Source organism: Mobula hypostoma, chromosome 20 (assembly GCF_963921235.1).
Source record: "Mobula hypostoma chromosome 20, sMobHyp1.1, whole genome shotgun sequence".
Taxonomy (NCBI): domain Eukaryota; kingdom Metazoa; phylum Chordata; class Chondrichthyes; order Myliobatiformes; family Myliobatidae; genus Mobula; species Mobula hypostoma.
Window position 1 is genome coordinate 57800613 of NC_086116.1, and position 18320 is coordinate 57818932.

Genomic DNA, 18320 nt, shown 5'->3' on the forward strand with positions numbered 1-18320 from the left:
ACTTTAATTTCTCGTTAGCACGGTTGTGTCATCTTTCCTTTAGAGTACTTCTTCTTTGTTTGGGATGTATATATCCTGTGCCTTCCATATTGCTTCCAGAAATTCCAGCCATTGCTGCTCTGTCGTCATTGCTGCCAGTGTTCTTTTCCAATCAGTTCTGGTTATATTATGATCACCTTCCCCTAAGGGTTCTTTTACCTTAAGCTCTTCAATCAATTCTGGTTCATTGCACAACACCCTGTTGCATTCTGAAACCATTAAAGATGTAAGGATTAGCTTGATTTGTCACACGTACAACAGAACGAAATGTGCATCATTTGCTTCAACAACAAATGCAATCTGAGTTAGTGCTGGGGGCAGCTCACAATTGTTGTTGTGCTTCTGGCACCAAGGTAGCATGCCCACAGCTTACTAACGCAAAACCATGCCTTTGGAATGTTGGAGGGAACCCCTGAGGTCCCGGGGAGAACCTACAAGCTCCTTACAGACAGGGAATAGAACTCGAATCTCTAGCACTGTAAGACGTTATGTTAGCCATTACGTTGCCTTTCTACCTGTGCTCATTTCTCCCTGCCTATTGAAAATGGTTGACTCAGGTTTATTTAAAATGTTCTAACATACGGTGATTTAAATCTGCTCGTCTTCAGCATCTCAGCACAGAGTAACTTTGCGGTAGGTGCAGTAGTGAACGCCACGTTTGGTTCCATCACCGAGTTGACCTTCTACATCACCGCTCTGATCAAAGGCAGCCGTAAAGGGAACAAGTGTTATGAGGAAGTGGTGAAAAGCGCCCTGACTGGAACCTTGTTGGGATGTGTCCTCTTTATTCCGGTACGTTACTCGAGTTGCTTGCTTTTGCCTGGCTCATGAGGTGCATTTGGGACCAGTACTGGCTGGAGTTTAGAAGAATGAGTTGGGGGATCTCATTGAAACCTACCAAATATTGAAAAGCCTAGAGAATGCGGAGCTGGAGAGGATGTTTCCACTACTGAGACAGTCTTGGACGAGGGGGCACAGACTCGGAATAAAAGAATGTCCCGTTAGATCAAAGATGAGGATTTTCTTTAGCCGGAGCATTGGTGAATCTGTGAAATTCAAAGGTTTAGGGGTACAATTTAATGTCAGAAAAATGTATACAATATACATCCTGAAATGTTTTTTCTTCACAAGCATCCACGAAAACAGGAGTGCCCCAAAGAATGAATGATAGTTAAATGTTAAAACTCCAAAGTCCCTCCCCCAGCTCCCCCACCCCGTGCGTAAGTGGCCGCAAGCAACAATCCCCCCTCCCCACACCGGCAGAAAAAAGCATTGGCACTCGCCACTGATCCCTCAAGCGTGAGCAAAGCAACAGTAAAGACACAGACTTGCGGTTACCCCAAAGACTTGGCGTTTCACCCGGTATTCGACATACCGCAGGTTCTCGCTCCCTAATAAAGGAGAAAGAGATGTCTCCATTTTCCCAGCGAGCAGGGAGACATAACAAACAACTCACTGGTTTATGATGTTAAAAGTCCGTTACGTCGCTTTGTTGGAGCTCTGTCTGAAGATCGCAAAGATCCCGGGTATTTCGACTCCCCCGACGACACACAGGTCTCCTGCCGTGACACCGCTCAATCCACCCGGCTCCAGAGCCCCAAGATCCTAGGCTTCCAAATCCGAGCCTGACTCTTAGGCCGAGTTATTGGTGTGCCAAACAATGGCCAGTTATGGAACCCCGAGAGCAGGTCCCATTTCCACAAAGAACTGTAGTCAGCATGTAACTCCAGGTCAGGGTCTTCAAAAGAACCCCGAAAGGGAAAAATAGAGATATTAAAGATGGAAATAGAGCTGTTTCCAAAGATGCAAGCAGAGGAGTTGCTGTTAGACGCCATTAACCCTCCTAAACTCCACCTCATTGCTACAAACTTCTGTGAAAGCCAAGTCATAAGGTATTTTTAAAGCAGATATTGCTAGGTTCTTGATTAGAAAGGGCTTCGAAGGTTATGGGTTGAAGGCAGGAGAATGGGGTTTGTGAGTGAAAATATATCACCTATGATGGGAGCAGACCTGATGGGCCAAATGGCCTAATTCTGCTCCTATGACTTGTGGTCTAATGGAAACTTTAGTCTGCAGTGTTAAAATTCTCTTGGTCAGGAGAAGAACTGATCCAGTCATTTGCCACTTATCTGACCTCTAACTCTCTCTCACGCCTGCGAAATTGGACTTCTCATGAATCAGTACTGGCTCTGCAACCATATCGCTTTGTAACCAAATCTCTCATCTCCAGGCCTCTCACTGGGCAGTAGGGATAAGTTTTTGAATGTAGCACCTTCGTTTAAGGTTCTGCCCTGCTACGGTAAGACTGCTTAACCAGCACCAAGTCCTGAATGTAGAGGATTATCTGGTTTTCTGGACTTTTGGTTGTGTTTTAGGGATACAGCACAGTAACGACCCAACGATCCTATATCGCCCATTTACACCTGTCTGACCAATTAACCTACTTACGCACACGTCCTTGTAACGTGGGAGGTACCCACGCGGTGTCAGGGAGAACGTCCAAACTCCTCACAGACAGCAAGGGATCACTGGTGCTGTAATTGAGTTACGCTAACCGCTGTGCTTCTGTGTTGCACCCAAGCCAACTCCGTGTTCAATCTGACCCTTCCCTGCTACATAGCCCATTTCCCTCCATTTTCTTTTCATCCACGTGCCTAGGAGTCCTTTAAATGCCCCCTGTTGCATCAGCCTCAACCGCCACCCCAGTCACTTGCCCCTCTATATTAATAAGAAAATACCTCCTGACAGCTCCCTGAACTTCCCTCCAGTCACCTTAAAATTTGGAGAATGCAGGTTGAGGTGTTCCCCTGTAAATTACAGGACGTGCTGAAGTAGGGTTTGCAGACAGCCCAGGGGCTTTGTTTGACCTTCGCTGTTGTGTCTGGGTTAACTTTTTTATAGAGTTGTAATGCAAAGTGTGGGTTGCGGAATATGGTCCGGTGGAGTAAATCTGCTACTTCCTAAATTTTAAAGAGATTCTGGAAACTGTGAGCTTTGTAAATCCCTGCGGTTTAGTTCGTTTTGCAGCAGAAACTGACGGGCAACTTGTCGTCCAGGGTATCTCCATGGTGATCGGAGGTTGCAAGCACCAGGAGCAGCGGTTCAACAGCCGGTCGGCTGGCATCAGCTCAGCGTTGCTCTTCATATCCGTGGGAGGTAGGTGTGGAGGTGGGCGCCTGATTATCCTGACGTTACAACTCTGTGCTCTCGACCGAAAACGCCTACTAAAGGTACCACTTGGAGACGGTACAAACTCAAACATAATATATGAGATTCACACCATGTTTCCAGTCTAATATGCTCATTTGTGAGGGACTAGCTGTTGTCATTAGGTGGAATAATGTTCTTTTCAAATTCAAAGCCCATGTTGAGGGGGCATTGCTTGGTCTTAGTATCTCAGAGAATGGATTCAGTTGGATGAGTTGCAGCCTCTCGATTCCACAATCATCCAGTCAGGTTATGGCTGATCAAGTCCATTTACCCGGCATTGCTTTATATCCATTGATTCATTGTGAATCAAAAATTTAACACACTATTTTAAATTCTTTCTGGTCCATAGTCATTGAGGAGATGAAATACTAGGTTCTTTTTCTCTTTAATAAATTTAAAAATTTCTTCCTGATCTCGTTAAATATTGAAGTGGCTCGCACTACACTTCCATCATTCCTTGGTTCCTGCTCTAGAAAAGTGGGATTTTATTAGAGTTGGGAAATAATCATCATTTCCACACCAAATAAAAGTTTTTAGATGGTTGAGGATGACTGCGGATTGGGACTTGCTATGGGCACTCTTATCTAGTGTGTGGAACACTCACAGCACGCTGGAGGAACTCAGCAGGTCCAGCAGCATCTGTGGAAACGATCAGTCAAAGTTTTGGGCTGGAATCCTTTGTCAGGACTGAAGAGGGAGGGGGCAGAGGCCCTGTAAAGAAGGTGGGGGGAGGGTCTAGTGTGTGGATCTGGTAATTAGGATCATCATTCCTTTGGCCAGAATTTGTGTCTGTCTTCAGGGAAAAGTTGCTTTCACAATCAGTCATACATAATTGTTGGGAGCAAATCTGGGTGGACAGGCCAAGATCTGAATTTGTTAAAGATGTCACATTCTCTTGCACTGAAATTGCTGGGGCAGTGATTTTTGTGGCTACAGGTGACCTGTTAAAGAAGATAACGTATAGCTGGTTTTGTTTTTATTTTTATTTCTCCAGGTGTGTTTGCACCAACTCTCTTCTCCAAAGCCTACGGAAACCTCATTTGTCAAGGCTGCACCAATTCAACACAGAATGAATCTGGTCCCTTTGAATGTGATGACTGTCACTTCAGTGTGGTATAGCCTTACTCTCTTAATTACTGCTACCGTCTCGAGCTTGCTGTCTTGCCCAATTAGTTTCCTAGTTCGGAAATACTGAGTTGTGCAGAAGTCATTTGGGGAGAGGAGTGGATGGGAAAAAGCAACAAAAACTCCCGGGAGCCTCCCGGCTTGATGGTGATGTCTGTTTTGGGATGTGCACTGTACAGTCCAAGTTGCTCCTGATGTGAATCCATTACCTCTTGTCTGCGAGTGAAGACAAGCTCAGTTTTCCTGTTGGGGTTGGACAACATCTTGCCCAGATTATTTAGGTTTGGACCCAATCAACATGAGAGGTCTACTGCATTTTCAGTTCTTATTTCCAGTTATCAGCATTGTATTTGTATGTTTATTTTTTATGATTTTTTTAATCATAAAAGTTATTCACAAACACGAGAAAATCTGCAGCTGCTGCAAAATGCTGGAGGGACTCAGCAGATCAGGCAGTCCGGATGAGAGGTCTCGGCCCGAAACATCGACTGTTTGCTCTTTTCCATCAATGCTGCCTGGCCTGCTGAGTTCCTCCAGCATCTTGTGTGTGTTGCACTAGAGTTATTCTTTATTTTATTGTAAAAAATCTCTTTTTGGTGTCCAGTCATTCTGCCTTCTGTAGTATCCTCTCCTGGGTCCCAGGCACAGGGTGTTACAAAGTTCTGACAGGACTTGCTGTGTGTAACCAAGTGTGCTTAATGTGCACAATTAATATCCCATGTTTCATTGCCAGCTGGCAAGTTTGTGTTCGGTCCCGGTCACCTCATTATAGGAAGAACGTGGAGGCTTCAGCGAGGATGGAGAAAAGATTTACCGGGGGTTGTCTGGATCAGCCAGCGTGTCTTATGAGGATAGGTTGAGTGACATGGGGTTCTTCTCTATGGAGTGAAGGAGGATGAGAGGTGACTTGATAGAGATCTGTAAGATCAATAGAGTGGATAGCCAGTACCTTTTCTCCAGGGCGGCAATGGCTAATACGAGGGGCATAACTTTAAGATGTCTGGAGAAAAGTATAGTGGGGTGTCAGGGAGGTTTTGTTTAAACACAGAGTGGTAGGTGTGCAGAACGCCCTGCCTGTGACGGTGGTACAGGCAGACACGTTAGGGATATTTAAGAACCATGGAGAGCTACGTGGGAGAGAAGAGTTAGGTTGATCTTGGGGTAGGTTAAAGGTTGGTATAGCATTGTGGGCCGAAGGGACTGTTCTGAGCTGTACTGTTCTATGTAATCACCGCTTTGCAGTACAGTGTGGTCAGTATTTTGATTTCTGCTACCACCACTCCCTTTGCCAGCCCTGTTCTGCGACTTGTTTTCATTTAATGCGGTCTCAGTGATGCTTTGCAGTCATTGCATTGATGAGGCAATTGAAACTTGAAGCAGCCGATGGATTTCACCACTCCTGTTTTCCTTCCTCCCAGCTGCAGGACAATGCCTTGTTTCACAGCCACGTCCAGTAAGTACACGGGAAATTACGCGGTGCCTTGTAATTGCTCTGCTACGACTGGGGGGGTGGGGGGAGATTACTGGTGATGATGAAAGGTGGTGGGGGTACAAGGAGATGCTGGGACTGAACATGTATGGAAACAGTCAAAGTCCTAGTCCTAGTAATTGATAAAATAAATAACTAAAATGGCTAGAAATGTGTATGAACTGGTTGTAATTCTCCTAACTATCCAACGGTAGAAATTGGGCTCTATGTATGTGGGTTATGTTGCTTGCTACCACTTCTGTTGACTCCTTCACAAATTGTAAATTTATCAGACTGTCTGGTATTAAAGGAGTATAAGAGCAGGGTATTCTCTAGTTAAATATTGGCAAGGTGCGGTTGTATTTCACATTTCCTGTCACTGACTCGGTCTTCCTCCTCAATAGCTATCTGACACGGGATCAAATATGACACCATTGGTGTTGGTGACTCCAGCCATCTCTCACCTTACTCACTGCTTATTGCCTTGTCTTTGCCTTCTCTTTTCCCCTGACTGTACTGAGGTAGTCCCAACCTACCCCCTCACTCTGCCCCTTAAACTTGACGTTCTCCAGATTCCTCCTGGCAATATCCTTTGCCCCATTTACCCATGGTCCACACTGGCTCCCAGTCAGGCAATGGCTCTATTTCTGAAATACTCCTTGTAGTGTTCTTTTAAATCAGCACATGATCTCATTTATCTTGTTTGCTCTCGCTGCCCCTCCCTCCTCCCTGTGGTTCTGTCTGTCCAAAGATCCTCTCTGTTCCTTGTCCTCCATCCCTCATCTCTCTGCACACATTGTGTGTGAGTGTCGCTCTCGTGCCCGTGCTCTCCCCTGCCTTTTGCCACGCTGTCAGTGTTCCTTCTGTTGCTTTTTCGAGGTTCTTGTGATCTTTGGGCAGAGTGAAGGCTATAATAAGGCACTGTTGATATAAGATATTATTTCTGCTATGCTACAGATAGCTGTTTCCTCTAACGGTCATTATTTCTTCGTCCTTTAGGCCTCTAATCCACACTGTGTGTATACTTCTCCCGGCATCGTATGTGATTGGTCTCATTTTTGCTCTGAAGACTCATACCCACATCTATGATATTCATATCAGCGGCTGTCATGGTATGTTGCTCTTCACGACTTTGGTTAAGTTGCGTTTTTTTTTCTTGGTTGACCATTAAAATAGCGTTGGCAGCAGGGAAAAACCACTTTACTTGCACACTGCCCTCTCCTGGTTAAAGATGTACCCTGTATCGATCCACGTTTTTTCACTTCACTTGGGGGCACTTTCAGTGAGATGGTATGAATCACATGATTGCCGTGCATCCTGTTAATACCACTGATAAACACCAAACAGTACAGCATAGAACAGTCTTTCCGGCCCAGGATGTTTTGCAAATCTTTTATCCTATCTAAGATCAATCTAGCCCTTCGCTCCTACATAGACCTCAGTTTTCTTTCACCCATTAGAGTCTCATAAGCAACACATAAACAAAACGCTGGGGGATCTCAGCAGGCCAGGCAACATCTATGGAAAAAGAGTGCAGTCAATGTTTCAGGCCGATTCCCTTCAGATTGAAGAATCTCAGCCCGAAACGTCGACTGCACTCTTTTTCCATAGATGCTGCCTGGCCTGCTGAGTTCCTCCAGCATTTTGTGTGTGTTGATTGGACTACCAGCATCTGCAGATTTTCTTGTTTGTAGAATCTCTTAAATTTTCCCAATGACTCTGCTTCTACACCACTCCTGTTCCATATACCCACCACTCTGTTTAAAAAAAAATACACCTGACATTTATCTCCTCCCACCCCTATTACTTTCCACCAATCATCCTAAAGTTATGTTTAGGAAAAAGTCGCTGGTTATCCACTCTATCAGTCCTTCCACACACTTTGTACACCTTTAGCAAGTAACCTCTCAACATCCTTTGCTCCAAGGAGAAACATCCTGGCTTGCTCAACCTTTCCTTGTAAGACACGAGGAAAATTAATCTCAGGATTGTGTATGGTAACATGTATGTACTCCGATAATAAAATTTACTTTGAACTCTGAACATGCTCTCTAATCAAGGGAACATCTTGGTAAGTTGCTTGTTCAGTAGATGGAGGAAAGGTGATCATAACCCTCATTTGCGTTCTATTGAGGTGATGGTGTGAACCAACCAGGTTTCAAGTGTAGAGAGATAGCAAAGTGGAAGTCCCCTCCCTAAAGGTTATGTTTATGGGTGTGTCTCCGCATGGTGGAGAAGGCTTGAAACGAGTGATGGTCTTCTTCTATTTCTGAATTCTTGGCTGAGGAAACAAACAGCAAAACACTCCAAATGATCATGTCTTCATGGGTTGTGTTGGGCCAATAGGTTCCTGCTCCTGGGCCTGGCCAGGACGGCCATTTAGGAGTGCAGGTGGTGGGCAGTCGCTGGCTGTGCCCAGGCCAGCTGCCTGCCCTGCTTCTGGGGATACGTTCATGCCCGGGTGTCCTTGGAGAGGGAGCACGCAGTCACAATGGAGGATTTGCAGGAATGGTGGCCCCCCCCCCAGGAATTGACTGTTTTATAGGCAGTAATAATCATATTTTAATTTGAATTTGTTCACTGTCTTGTAAATACTTGATGTTTGCGTTTTGTGTATTTTTGTGTGAATAAACTTTGGTAGTTTTTTATATATATAACAATATCATAAAACAATAAAGGATCCCAAAGATCCACTCCCAAACTTATATATATAAAAAAGATTCTTGCTTGGCTAGAGACATGGTGTCTCCAGTCTAACCTTATAGTGCATGGTGCTTTTCTATAGAGCAGAAGTCCAGAAGGGATGTATTTGAAGAAGATAAAAATTAGAGATAGGGTAGACTGCAAGAAACTTTTCCATATCAGAGGTAGATACAACTCGAGATTGTGTACTTGGTAAGAGTTTGGGAGTGGATCTTTGGGATCCTTTATTGTTTTATGATTATGAAGACACGTAGTCCTCTTTTATTGTCATTTAGTAATGCATGCATTAAGGAATGATACATTATTTCCTCCAGTGTGATATCACAAAACACAGGACAGACCAAGACTGAAAAAACTAACAAAACCACATAATTATAACATATAGTTACAACAGTGTACAATTACCATAACTTGGATAAGAAGTCCATGAGCACAGTAAAGTTAAAAGTCTCTCATATGTCCCACATCTCACGCAGACGGGAGGAGGAAGAAAACTCTCCCTGCCATGCCGACCACAATCCAACTCTTGAGTCATCCGAAAACTTCGAGCTCCGATCAGCTCTCCGACACCGAGTACTGAGCGCCATCTCTGTCCGAATGATTCAACCTCCTTCTCGGTCGCCAAAAGCAGGCAAGGCCGGGGATTTTGAGGCCTACCCTCCGAAAGATTCCCGACCATGCAGTAACGACAGCAGTGAATGGACGTTTCAGAAATTTCTCCAGATGTTCCTCTGTGCTTTCACGTCCATTCTCCATCAAATCAGAATTGTCCACGGCCCCTATTTAACAGATACGATATAATTTTTCACCGGAGGACTGCGCAGGCGCACCGCCATCTTCTCCTCCCGCACTGGAACGCACTGCCTGTGAGAGCGATGGAAGCAGTTGCTGGCAGCATTCTAGATGAACACTTCACACAACAGGGCTGTGGGCCAACTACTGGAAGATGGGATTAATACCAATTGGTACCCACTGGTTAAGTGTAGACATAATGAGCCAAACGGCCTGTTTCTATGCCGTATGGTCTATCAGAATCAAGTTTAGTACCACAGGCCCAAGTTGTGGGAGTCCGTTGTTTTATGGCAGCAGATGTTGCAATACGTTATAATATAAAGCTATAAATGACTTGAGTAGTGCAAAAAGAGAGGGGCAAAGGTAGAGCAATTCCATTCAGAAAATCTATTCCGAAATCTGATGATGGGCGGGGGATGAAGCTTTGAGTGTGGGTCTTCAGACACCTGTACCTGTACCTGATGGTACAATGAGAAGAGGGCATGTCCTGGGTGATGGGGAGGTCCTTGATGATGGATGCCACCTTTTTGAGGCATCACTTTTTAAAGGTATCCTCGATGCTGGGAGGCTAGTTCCCATAACATTTCAATTGCAGTATTAAACTTAGCGTAAATATATGTAGCTGAGGCTGTTATTATGCAAGCGTTGATGGTGATTTGAATGTCCTTGCTCAGATGGTTTTTCAGTATTGAATCACTGACGGTGGCTTTGGTGTTGAGAACAAGTGATTGCTTCCTGAATACAATTGGTGATCTTCAGCAGCACCTTCCCAAGTCATTTTTGGGTGTTTAGAGGGAAATGTGTGCCAATGGGACTGTAGCTTTGAATGGAGGGAAGTATTGGTGGGGGGGGGGGTGGAGATGTGAGAGGTAGTATTTTAGAGAATGGTAGGTGGTGGAACGCATTGCCAGAGGTTGTGGTAGAGGCAGATACATTAGGGATATTTAGCCATGTGAATGAAAGAAAAATAGAGAACAATAGTGCTATGAAGTTTGTCTCTTTCTCTCACTCTGCAAAAATATGACCTAAAATGTGATCAGATCTTCACTGTTCATTTATTTATTGAGAAAACTGATCCAATATTACATGTAATTGTTGGAAAGAGTATGTGAAATTATGTGAACCTTTCCTTTCAGTAACTGGTGTGGCCCTGTTGTACAGCAATAAATTCAACCAAATGTTTCCAGTAACTGTTGGTCAGTCCTGCACATTGGCTTCGAGGAATTTTAGACTGTTCCTCCTTCTAAAAAAACTGCTTCAACTCGGGAATGTTGGTGAGCTTCCTTGCATGAAATGCTTGCTTAAGGTCCTTCCACAACATTTCTATTGGATTAAGGTCAGGACTTTGACTTGGCCATTCCAAAACACAAACTTTCTTCATTGTAAACCATTCTGTTGATTTATTCTTGTGTTTCATATCATTGTCTGCTTGCATTATCCAACTTCTATTAAGCTTCAGGTGACGGACTTCTACCCTGACATTCTCCTGTAATTTGTCTTGATACAATTTGAATTTATTGTTCCCTCGACGATTACAAGCTGAGCAGACCCTGAGACAGCCAAACCACCCCAAACCATGATGTTCCTTCCACCGTGTTTCAGTGTTGGTGTTAGTGTGCAATGCTGTCTTTCCTCCAAACATAGCAATGTGTATTTCTGCCAAGAAGTTCAACTTATTTCTCATCTGTTCACAGAATATTGTCCCAGAAGCATTGTAGAACATCCAGGTGGTCTTTTGCAAACTTGAGACATGCAGCAATGTCTTTTTTGGAGAGTAGTGGTTTCCTCCATGGTGTCCTTCCATGAACACATTCTTGTTCAGTGTTTTTCTTATAGTGGACACGTGAACAGAGACTTTAGCAAGTTCTAGAGATTTCTGCAGGTCTTTTGCTGTTACCCCGGGTTCTTTTTCACCTCCTTCACTATTGCACATTGTGCTCTTGGTGTGATGTTTGCAGGATGCCCACTTCTAGGGAGAGTAGCAACAGTACTGAGTTTCCTCCATTTGTAGATAATTTCTCTTACTGTGGACTGATGAACACGCAGGTCTTTAGAAATGCTTTTGTAGCTTTTTCCAGCTTTGTGCATCTCTACAATTCTTCTTCTAAGGTCCTCTGAAAGTTGTTTTGATCGAGGTATGGTGCACATAAACAGATCTTTGTTGGGAAGTCAGTAACCTGACTTTGCGTGTCTTTTTTTTATAGGGCAGGTCACCTCTACAACCCACACCTCCAATTTCATCTCATTCTTTGGAACACCTGACTCCAAATAACTTTTGACACTGGTGAGATGCTTGTCGAGGGTGACCAGCTCAGTGTCCATGGCCCGACTTGTTAAATACACTTGGGCCTTTCCTCACTATCATTATCCTATTACATGTCTTTAGCCTGAAAGTCTCCTCTCCCATAGAAAGGGTGATGACTTGTGCATGAATCCAACTTGACATTAGGTGTCTTGAATTGTTGGCCTTTGTTGACCTTCAGGGACTTGCTGAATGATAAAGGATGTTTGCCATTTAGCATGTAAAATGAGCTATCTCCGATGGAGCTCTAGTTACTCCTGTCTGTTACATATAAAAGCTTGTTGGCCTAATTTGTGTTGTCTCTGCATTCCCAGGGCACAGCCACAACGTGGTTATTCACTGGTCGCGATGGAGGGCTGTCATACTGCTCATTGTAGCCACTGTTTGCATGTCTGCCTGTGCAGAGTTGGTGTCTGAGCACATTGACCCCTTGTTGTCCAGCTCTGCAGTCTCACCGGTGAGTCTTCATGCATTCCCGTCCCTTTGCTCAACGTTTGAGGGCATCATCTTACTGAGAAGTGTCTTTTCTGAGAATCTCAGTGGTTGTAGAGTGTAGCAAAAGACAGGCAGTTAAAATTCTCCTGTTCTCTCTCCCCCCCCCCCCCTCACATGCACATCCCAAGTTTGGAGAAAGCGTGGGTCAGAAATGACGACAGTGGATGAAATCAGTAGAACGTCTGGATTGCTTCATGTGAAGAAGGATGATGCTGGGTTGGGACTGATCGGAGAATTTAATCCTGTGGAAGGTTTTACAATGGAAGCAGTGGTTCTCCCTAATCATTTTGACACATCCCTAGCTTTGACTGGAAATGGGAGGGAATCTGAACTACCTTCTAGTGGCTAGCTTACCGCTTTACAGCACGGCACTGATCAAGGTTCAGTTCCCTCTGCTGTCTGTAAGAACCATGTGTGTTTCCGCTGGGTGCTTTGGCTTCCTCCCAGGGTAGGGTTAGTAAGCTGTGGGCAAGCTGTGTTGGTGTCAGAGCACAACAGTTGTGGGCTGCCTCCAGCACATTGATGCAAACGATACATTTCAATGTATTGCCGTGTACATGTGACAGATGAGCTAACTTTTACATTTCCTCTTGTGTCTTTCTCTATCCCATACAGTACTTCCTTGGTGTAACTGTCTTGGCGATGATTCCTGAGCTTCCTGAGATAGTTAATGGGATCCAATTTGCATTGCAGAACAACATCAGCCTCAGGTAGGCAGTTGATGGGGATGGCTACAATATGATCTCTGACTGTTGATGGGCTGCCTATACCCAGCTGAAGGAAGTTTTTTGGTTGCATTTAGAGCATAAGACACAGGAGCAAAATTAGGCCATTCAGCCCATTGAGTCTGCTCTGCCAATCAATCATGGCTGATTTATTTTCTCTCTTCACTCTGTTCTCCACCCTTCTCCCCATAACCTTTTCCACACTTGCTAATTAGGTAACCATCAACCTCCACTTTAAACATACATAATGACTTGGCCTCCACAGACATCTGTGACAATGAATTCCACAGATTCACCACTCTCTGGCTAAAGGAATTCCTCTTCATCTCTGTTCTAAAGGGACGTGCTTCTATTCTGAGGTTGTGCTTTCTGGTCCTAGACTATCCCAGTACTGCAAACATCCTCGCTATATCCATTCTATTTAGGCCTTCCAATACTGGGTAGATTTCATAGAAACATAGAAAACCTACAGCACAATACAGGCCCTTCGGCCCTCAGAGTTGTGCCGAACCTTAGAAATTACTAGGCTTACCTCTAGCCCTCTATTTTATTAAGCTCCATGTACCTATCTAAAAATCTCTTAAAAGACCCTATTGTATCCACCTCCACCACCGTTGCCGGCAGCCCATTCCACGCACTCACCACTCTTTGAGTAAAAAACTTACCCCTGACATCTCCTCTGTACCTACTCCCCAGTACCTTAAACCTGTGTCCTCTTGTGGCAGCCATTTCAGCCCTGGGGAAAAAGCCTCTGACTATCCACACGATCAATGCCTCTCATCATCTTAAACACCTCTATCAGGTCACCTCTCATCCTCGGTCGCTCCAGGGAGAAAAGGCCGAGTTCACTCAACCTATTCTCATAAGGCATGCTCTCCAATCCAGGCAACATCCTTGTAAATCTCCTCTGCACCCTTTCTATGGCTTCCACATCCTTCCTGTAGTGAGGCGACCAGAACTGAGCACAGTACTCCAAGTGGGGTCTGATCAGGGTCCTATATAGCTGCAACATTACCTCTCAGTTCCTAAATTCAATTCCACGATTGATGAAGGCCAATACACCGTATGCCTTCTTAACCACCAAGTCAACCTGCGCAGCTGCTTTGAGTGTCTATGGACTCACACCGCAAGATCCCTCTGATCCTCCACACTGCCAAGAGTCTTACCATTAATACTATATTCTGCCATCATATTTGACCTACCAAAATGAACCACTTCACACTTAGCTGGGTTGAACTCCATCTGCCGCTTCTCAGCCCAGTTTTGCATCCTATCAATGTCCTGCTGTAATTTCTGACAGCCCTCCACACTACCCACAACACTTCCAACCTTTGTGTCATCAGCAAACTTACTAACCCATCCCTCCACTTCCTCATCCAGGTCATTTATAAAAATCACGAAGAGTAAGGGTCCCAGAACAGATCCCTGAGGCACAACTACTGGTCACTGACCTCCATGCAGAATGTGACCCGTCTACAACCACTCTTTGCCTTCTGTGGGCAAGCCAGTTGTGGATCCCATGCCTCCTTACTTTCTCAATAAGCCTTGCATGGGGTACCTTATCAAATGCCTTGTTGCAAAGGCTTTGATGAGAACTGTGTGCTTACCATAAAGTACAAACCTGCTGCAAACCTGTCGGGATGAGACTGTAATCTACTTTGTGCTCTGTTTGGTTCATCTGCCTTGATTTATCTCCTCAGCTTAGAAGTTGGAAGTTCCATTGCTGTACAAGTGTGTATGCTTCAAATCCCAGTGCTGGTGCTCTTCTCAGTCATTTATGTAAGTAGTTAACTTCTTGGGGGTGTGCTTGTAGAAGTTGCAGTAAGGCAAGGGTTAAAGACAATAGCGTGGGGCAGTTCTAGTCAAGTGAGACCTTTGAACAGAGACGGCTGGAGTCATCTCTGCTGACTACAGATGAGATGGACTGCAGAAGTGTGTACTCAAGCCAAATGAGCAAGACTTTTCCAGCGTCCCTCTACACCGGGGGTGGGATGCCGGATAGAGTAGTGGAGGGATGTGAAACATTCTCAACCACTAAGGCTGTATTGTCTTTACCAATTTCAAAATATCATTAGCTGACCACTCGAAGTTTCAATTGACTTTAACCCCTCAATTTTGAGTGGCAATTAATCTTGCGAGTAAAGAATTCAAACGTATACAATTTACAGATATCAATATCTGTAACTGGTAAGCTAATTATTTATAAAAATAGCTGTTTTCTGTTCAGACTTCAGACCAGTGTGTGTGATGGGAGCCTATGCTGTTCTCCTTGTGCACAGGTTAAAAAGTGAAAAGAATGGTTGGGACAATAGTGCGCGTGTTCTGGGCCCAGTTATTTTGTCAGTAACAACAGTTATTTCAACATGCTGATTAACTGAAATTATTGCAAATTGCCTCAAATCCTTTAGTGAAGCTCCACTTATTGAGCAGAGGTTGGGGCAATCTTCAAGGTTGCCAGTTAGCTGGGTGTGATGTCTTCTCTACAGCTTCAGAACTGGTGGAGGGAACTGGAGAAGCAGGGAGAGGAGTAGCAGTTTATAGGATGTGACGAATAAGGGAAAGAAATGGTATAAGATGGTGTAAGAATTCATATGCCCAGTAAAGAAATCCGAATTAAGTGTGGGGCCCGTTGAAAGTCACAAAACAGATGATGTTCATCGGGCGAAAGAGGTGGAATTTGAGTAAATTATCTGTGCAGGATAAAGTCTAGAAGGTACAAACAGAAGGTGATGGAAGAAGAAAGGCTGTTGATGTATATGTAACCTTTACTCAGAAGCTAAAGACCTTTGCCAACCTTGTTTTATAGAAACGAGCAATTAATTTTGACCCTAATTGGAGCATTGGGACTGCATTTAAAATTGATTAATTTAGTAATATTATGCCAAGGCAGTGATTTCAGCCCAGTACTGACCAGGAGCTGTTTGTTTTGTATTTAGCCTGTAGGTTTCAATCTGCTTTTCAGTGATCTCCATCTCTGGGCATCAATATTCAGTGTCATTTTAATGAACTACATTTTCATGGATGGCAAGAGCGACTACTTCCAAGGTGGGTTGACTTGCATCACTGTTTAGATGAACAACAGTACATTTTCATGACGATTACATTGGCAAATAGATGTCAAACAAAAGTTTTGCGGAGTCTCGCATTTGAAAGAAGGGAAGGCTGTTACATACTGAGGTGCAATCAAATGTTCTGTTCCATGCTGGGCTTTGCATTGATTTGATTTTTTTTGGGTCACTGAACATGTGTTTTAAATAGTAGAGTTTCACTACATGATCCTTAGTGTGTTCCCCACTTACAGTTTGGGCATCGGGCATGAGTTAAGTCAGTAACCAACACGAGCTGTGTTCTGCTGGTGAGCATCTGTACGAAACTATTCTGATTGCTTATCTATGAAGGTTTCCATTTATACATTTGGAGGCATCCCAAAGTGGTTTGCAAGCCGTGAAGTATTTATCGACTGTACACACTTGAACTCAGCAGCTGAGTTGTACAGAGAGCTTTCATACCTTTAGCCAAAAGCCAGTTGTTCATTGTGGGCCAGGACAAAAGAAAAATATATGTAAGGAAGATTTTACTGTTCTGTTTTTGTATTAAATAAGAGCCCTGATTGATGTTTCTTTGATGTCCTGACGAAGGGTCTTGGCCTGAAATGTCAACTGCACCTCTTCCTAGAGATGCTGCCTGGCCTGCTGCGTTCACCAGCAACTTCTATGTGTGTTGCTTGAATTTCCAGCATCTGCAGAATTCCTGTTGTTTGATGTTTCTTTTTGGTTGAATGGAAACAACATTAATTCGATGTGCAACACACAGAATGCTGGAGGAACTCAACAAGTCAGGCAGCATGAAAGGAAGGGAATAAATATTTGGCACTTATGGTGAAGGGTCTTGAACCAAAATATTGACTGTTTATTCCCCTCCATCGATGCTGTTAACTGAGTCTCTCCAGTATTTTGTGAATGTTGCTCAAGATTTCCAGCATGGGCTGAACTTCGTGCTTGATTAAATGTGATTTGCTTTGTGTAAAACCCGAGAGGAGTGGGGATTGATTTTGAGCTAAGTTCCAGTAGCACTGGAACCAAGCAGAGATCTTGAATCGTAGAATGTACATCAGACATAGACCCTTTGACCAAATGAGCCACATATGTGTGAAGCTGAGAACAGTAATCCTTTCATTCCTCAGCACAGGTTGGTTTTTGCTTTAACTAATCTTCTGGAGTGCACATTTGCTATCATTTGACCCTGACACTTGTCTTTCCAGGCACAGCGTTGGTGGTAGTCTACCTCATCATCATGGCCATGTATTACTTTGCTCCATCTCGAAGCATGTGCTGAGGGTGCTTTCAGCGAATAGTTTGTCGTTTTGGACAGTTTGATTGAATAACTCTATCATGGTTATCAACAGCCAAGAATTCTTCGCAAGCATCGTCATTTTCTGCTACTGTCTAACTGTACTCAGATCAGCATTAAGTTATAAGGATTCCCGCACGTACTTAAGCGACTGACAGATGCCATTTGCAGTCAAGCTGTGGTATTATCATCCAGTCTGGGTTTCAGTAACAATCTTCGTGTTTGGTTTGGAGAGGAGAATTTGGGAAAACTACTTTTCATTCTTTTATGGGAGGTTCTGTTTTGGAAGATCCCCAGTGAAGTCTGAGAACTCTAAACTACCCTAGCTAACAATTCCTGGTTGTGATTCCATTGGCTGCTATTTGATCTAGATGTAATTTCCTGTTATTTTTTGTGAGATGTAAATGTGTATACTAATAACTTGATTTAAAAACAATTTGAGAAAATTTGCATTTCTTAAATAACTTGCTCTACAATTGAAGGACTATAAGTAGCCAAATATATTTATATAAGTAAACTCAAGTTTATTTAAAGTAAAATTTGTATCTCTATTAACAACTGAAGTTTAACACTTTATTTACAGGCACCTAAGCTAAAACCTTCTGGAACGTCTATTGCAATGATTCTCGCTATTCCTGTGTTTAGACCATGAGCCAGAGGAACAGAATTACACGCTTCTGCCCATCGAATCTGTGCCACCATTTGATCATGACTGATCTATTTACCTTTCAACCCGTTTTCCTGCCTTCTTCCCATAACCTTTCATGTCCTGCCTTATCAAGAACCTGTCAACCACACCCAGTGACGTGGCCTCCACAGTTGCCTGTGACAAATTCCAGAGTCATCACCCGCTGGTTAAAGAAATTCCTCCAGCTCTGTTCCAAATAGACATCCCTCTATTGAGGCTGTATCCTCTGATCCTAGACTCACCTACCACAGGAAACATCTTCTCTATTCACTCGATCTAGGCCTTTCACCATTCGATAGGTTTCAATGAGATTGGCCCTCATTCTTCTGAATTCCACCCAGTACAGGCCTAGAGCCATGAAACCCTCCTCATATGCTAAGCCTTTCATTCCCAGAATCATTTTCATGAATCCCCTTTGAAACC

The 18320-nt window shown here is 43.9% G+C and overlaps 1 protein-coding gene across 2 annotated transcripts in view; it reads left to right on the forward strand.

Moving 5' to 3' along the window:
* cax1 (cation/H+ exchanger protein 1) overlaps window positions 1–18316 on the forward strand; it is a 67344-nt gene extending 49028 nt beyond the window's left edge. For both annotated transcript variants that reach the window (XM_063073009.1, XM_063073010.1), the window contains 10 exons: window positions 648–831; window positions 3096–3195; window positions 4244–4362; window positions 5793–5827; window positions 6842–6954; window positions 11954–12096; window positions 12750–12844; window positions 14560–14638; window positions 15796–15904; window positions 17121–18316. In XM_063073009.1, the coding sequence (XP_062929079.1) occupies window positions 648–831; window positions 3096–3195; window positions 4244–4362; window positions 5793–5827; window positions 6842–6954; window positions 11954–12096; window positions 12750–12844; window positions 14560–14638; window positions 15796–15904; window positions 17121–17194 (1051 nt within the window). In that variant the 3' untranslated portion in view covers window positions 17195–18316. The remainder of the gene's footprint in view (window positions 1–647; window positions 832–3095; window positions 3196–4243; window positions 4363–5792; window positions 5828–6841; window positions 6955–11953; window positions 12097–12749; window positions 12845–14559; window positions 14639–15795; window positions 15905–17120) is intronic.
* Window positions 18317–18320: the final 4 nt, after the last annotated feature.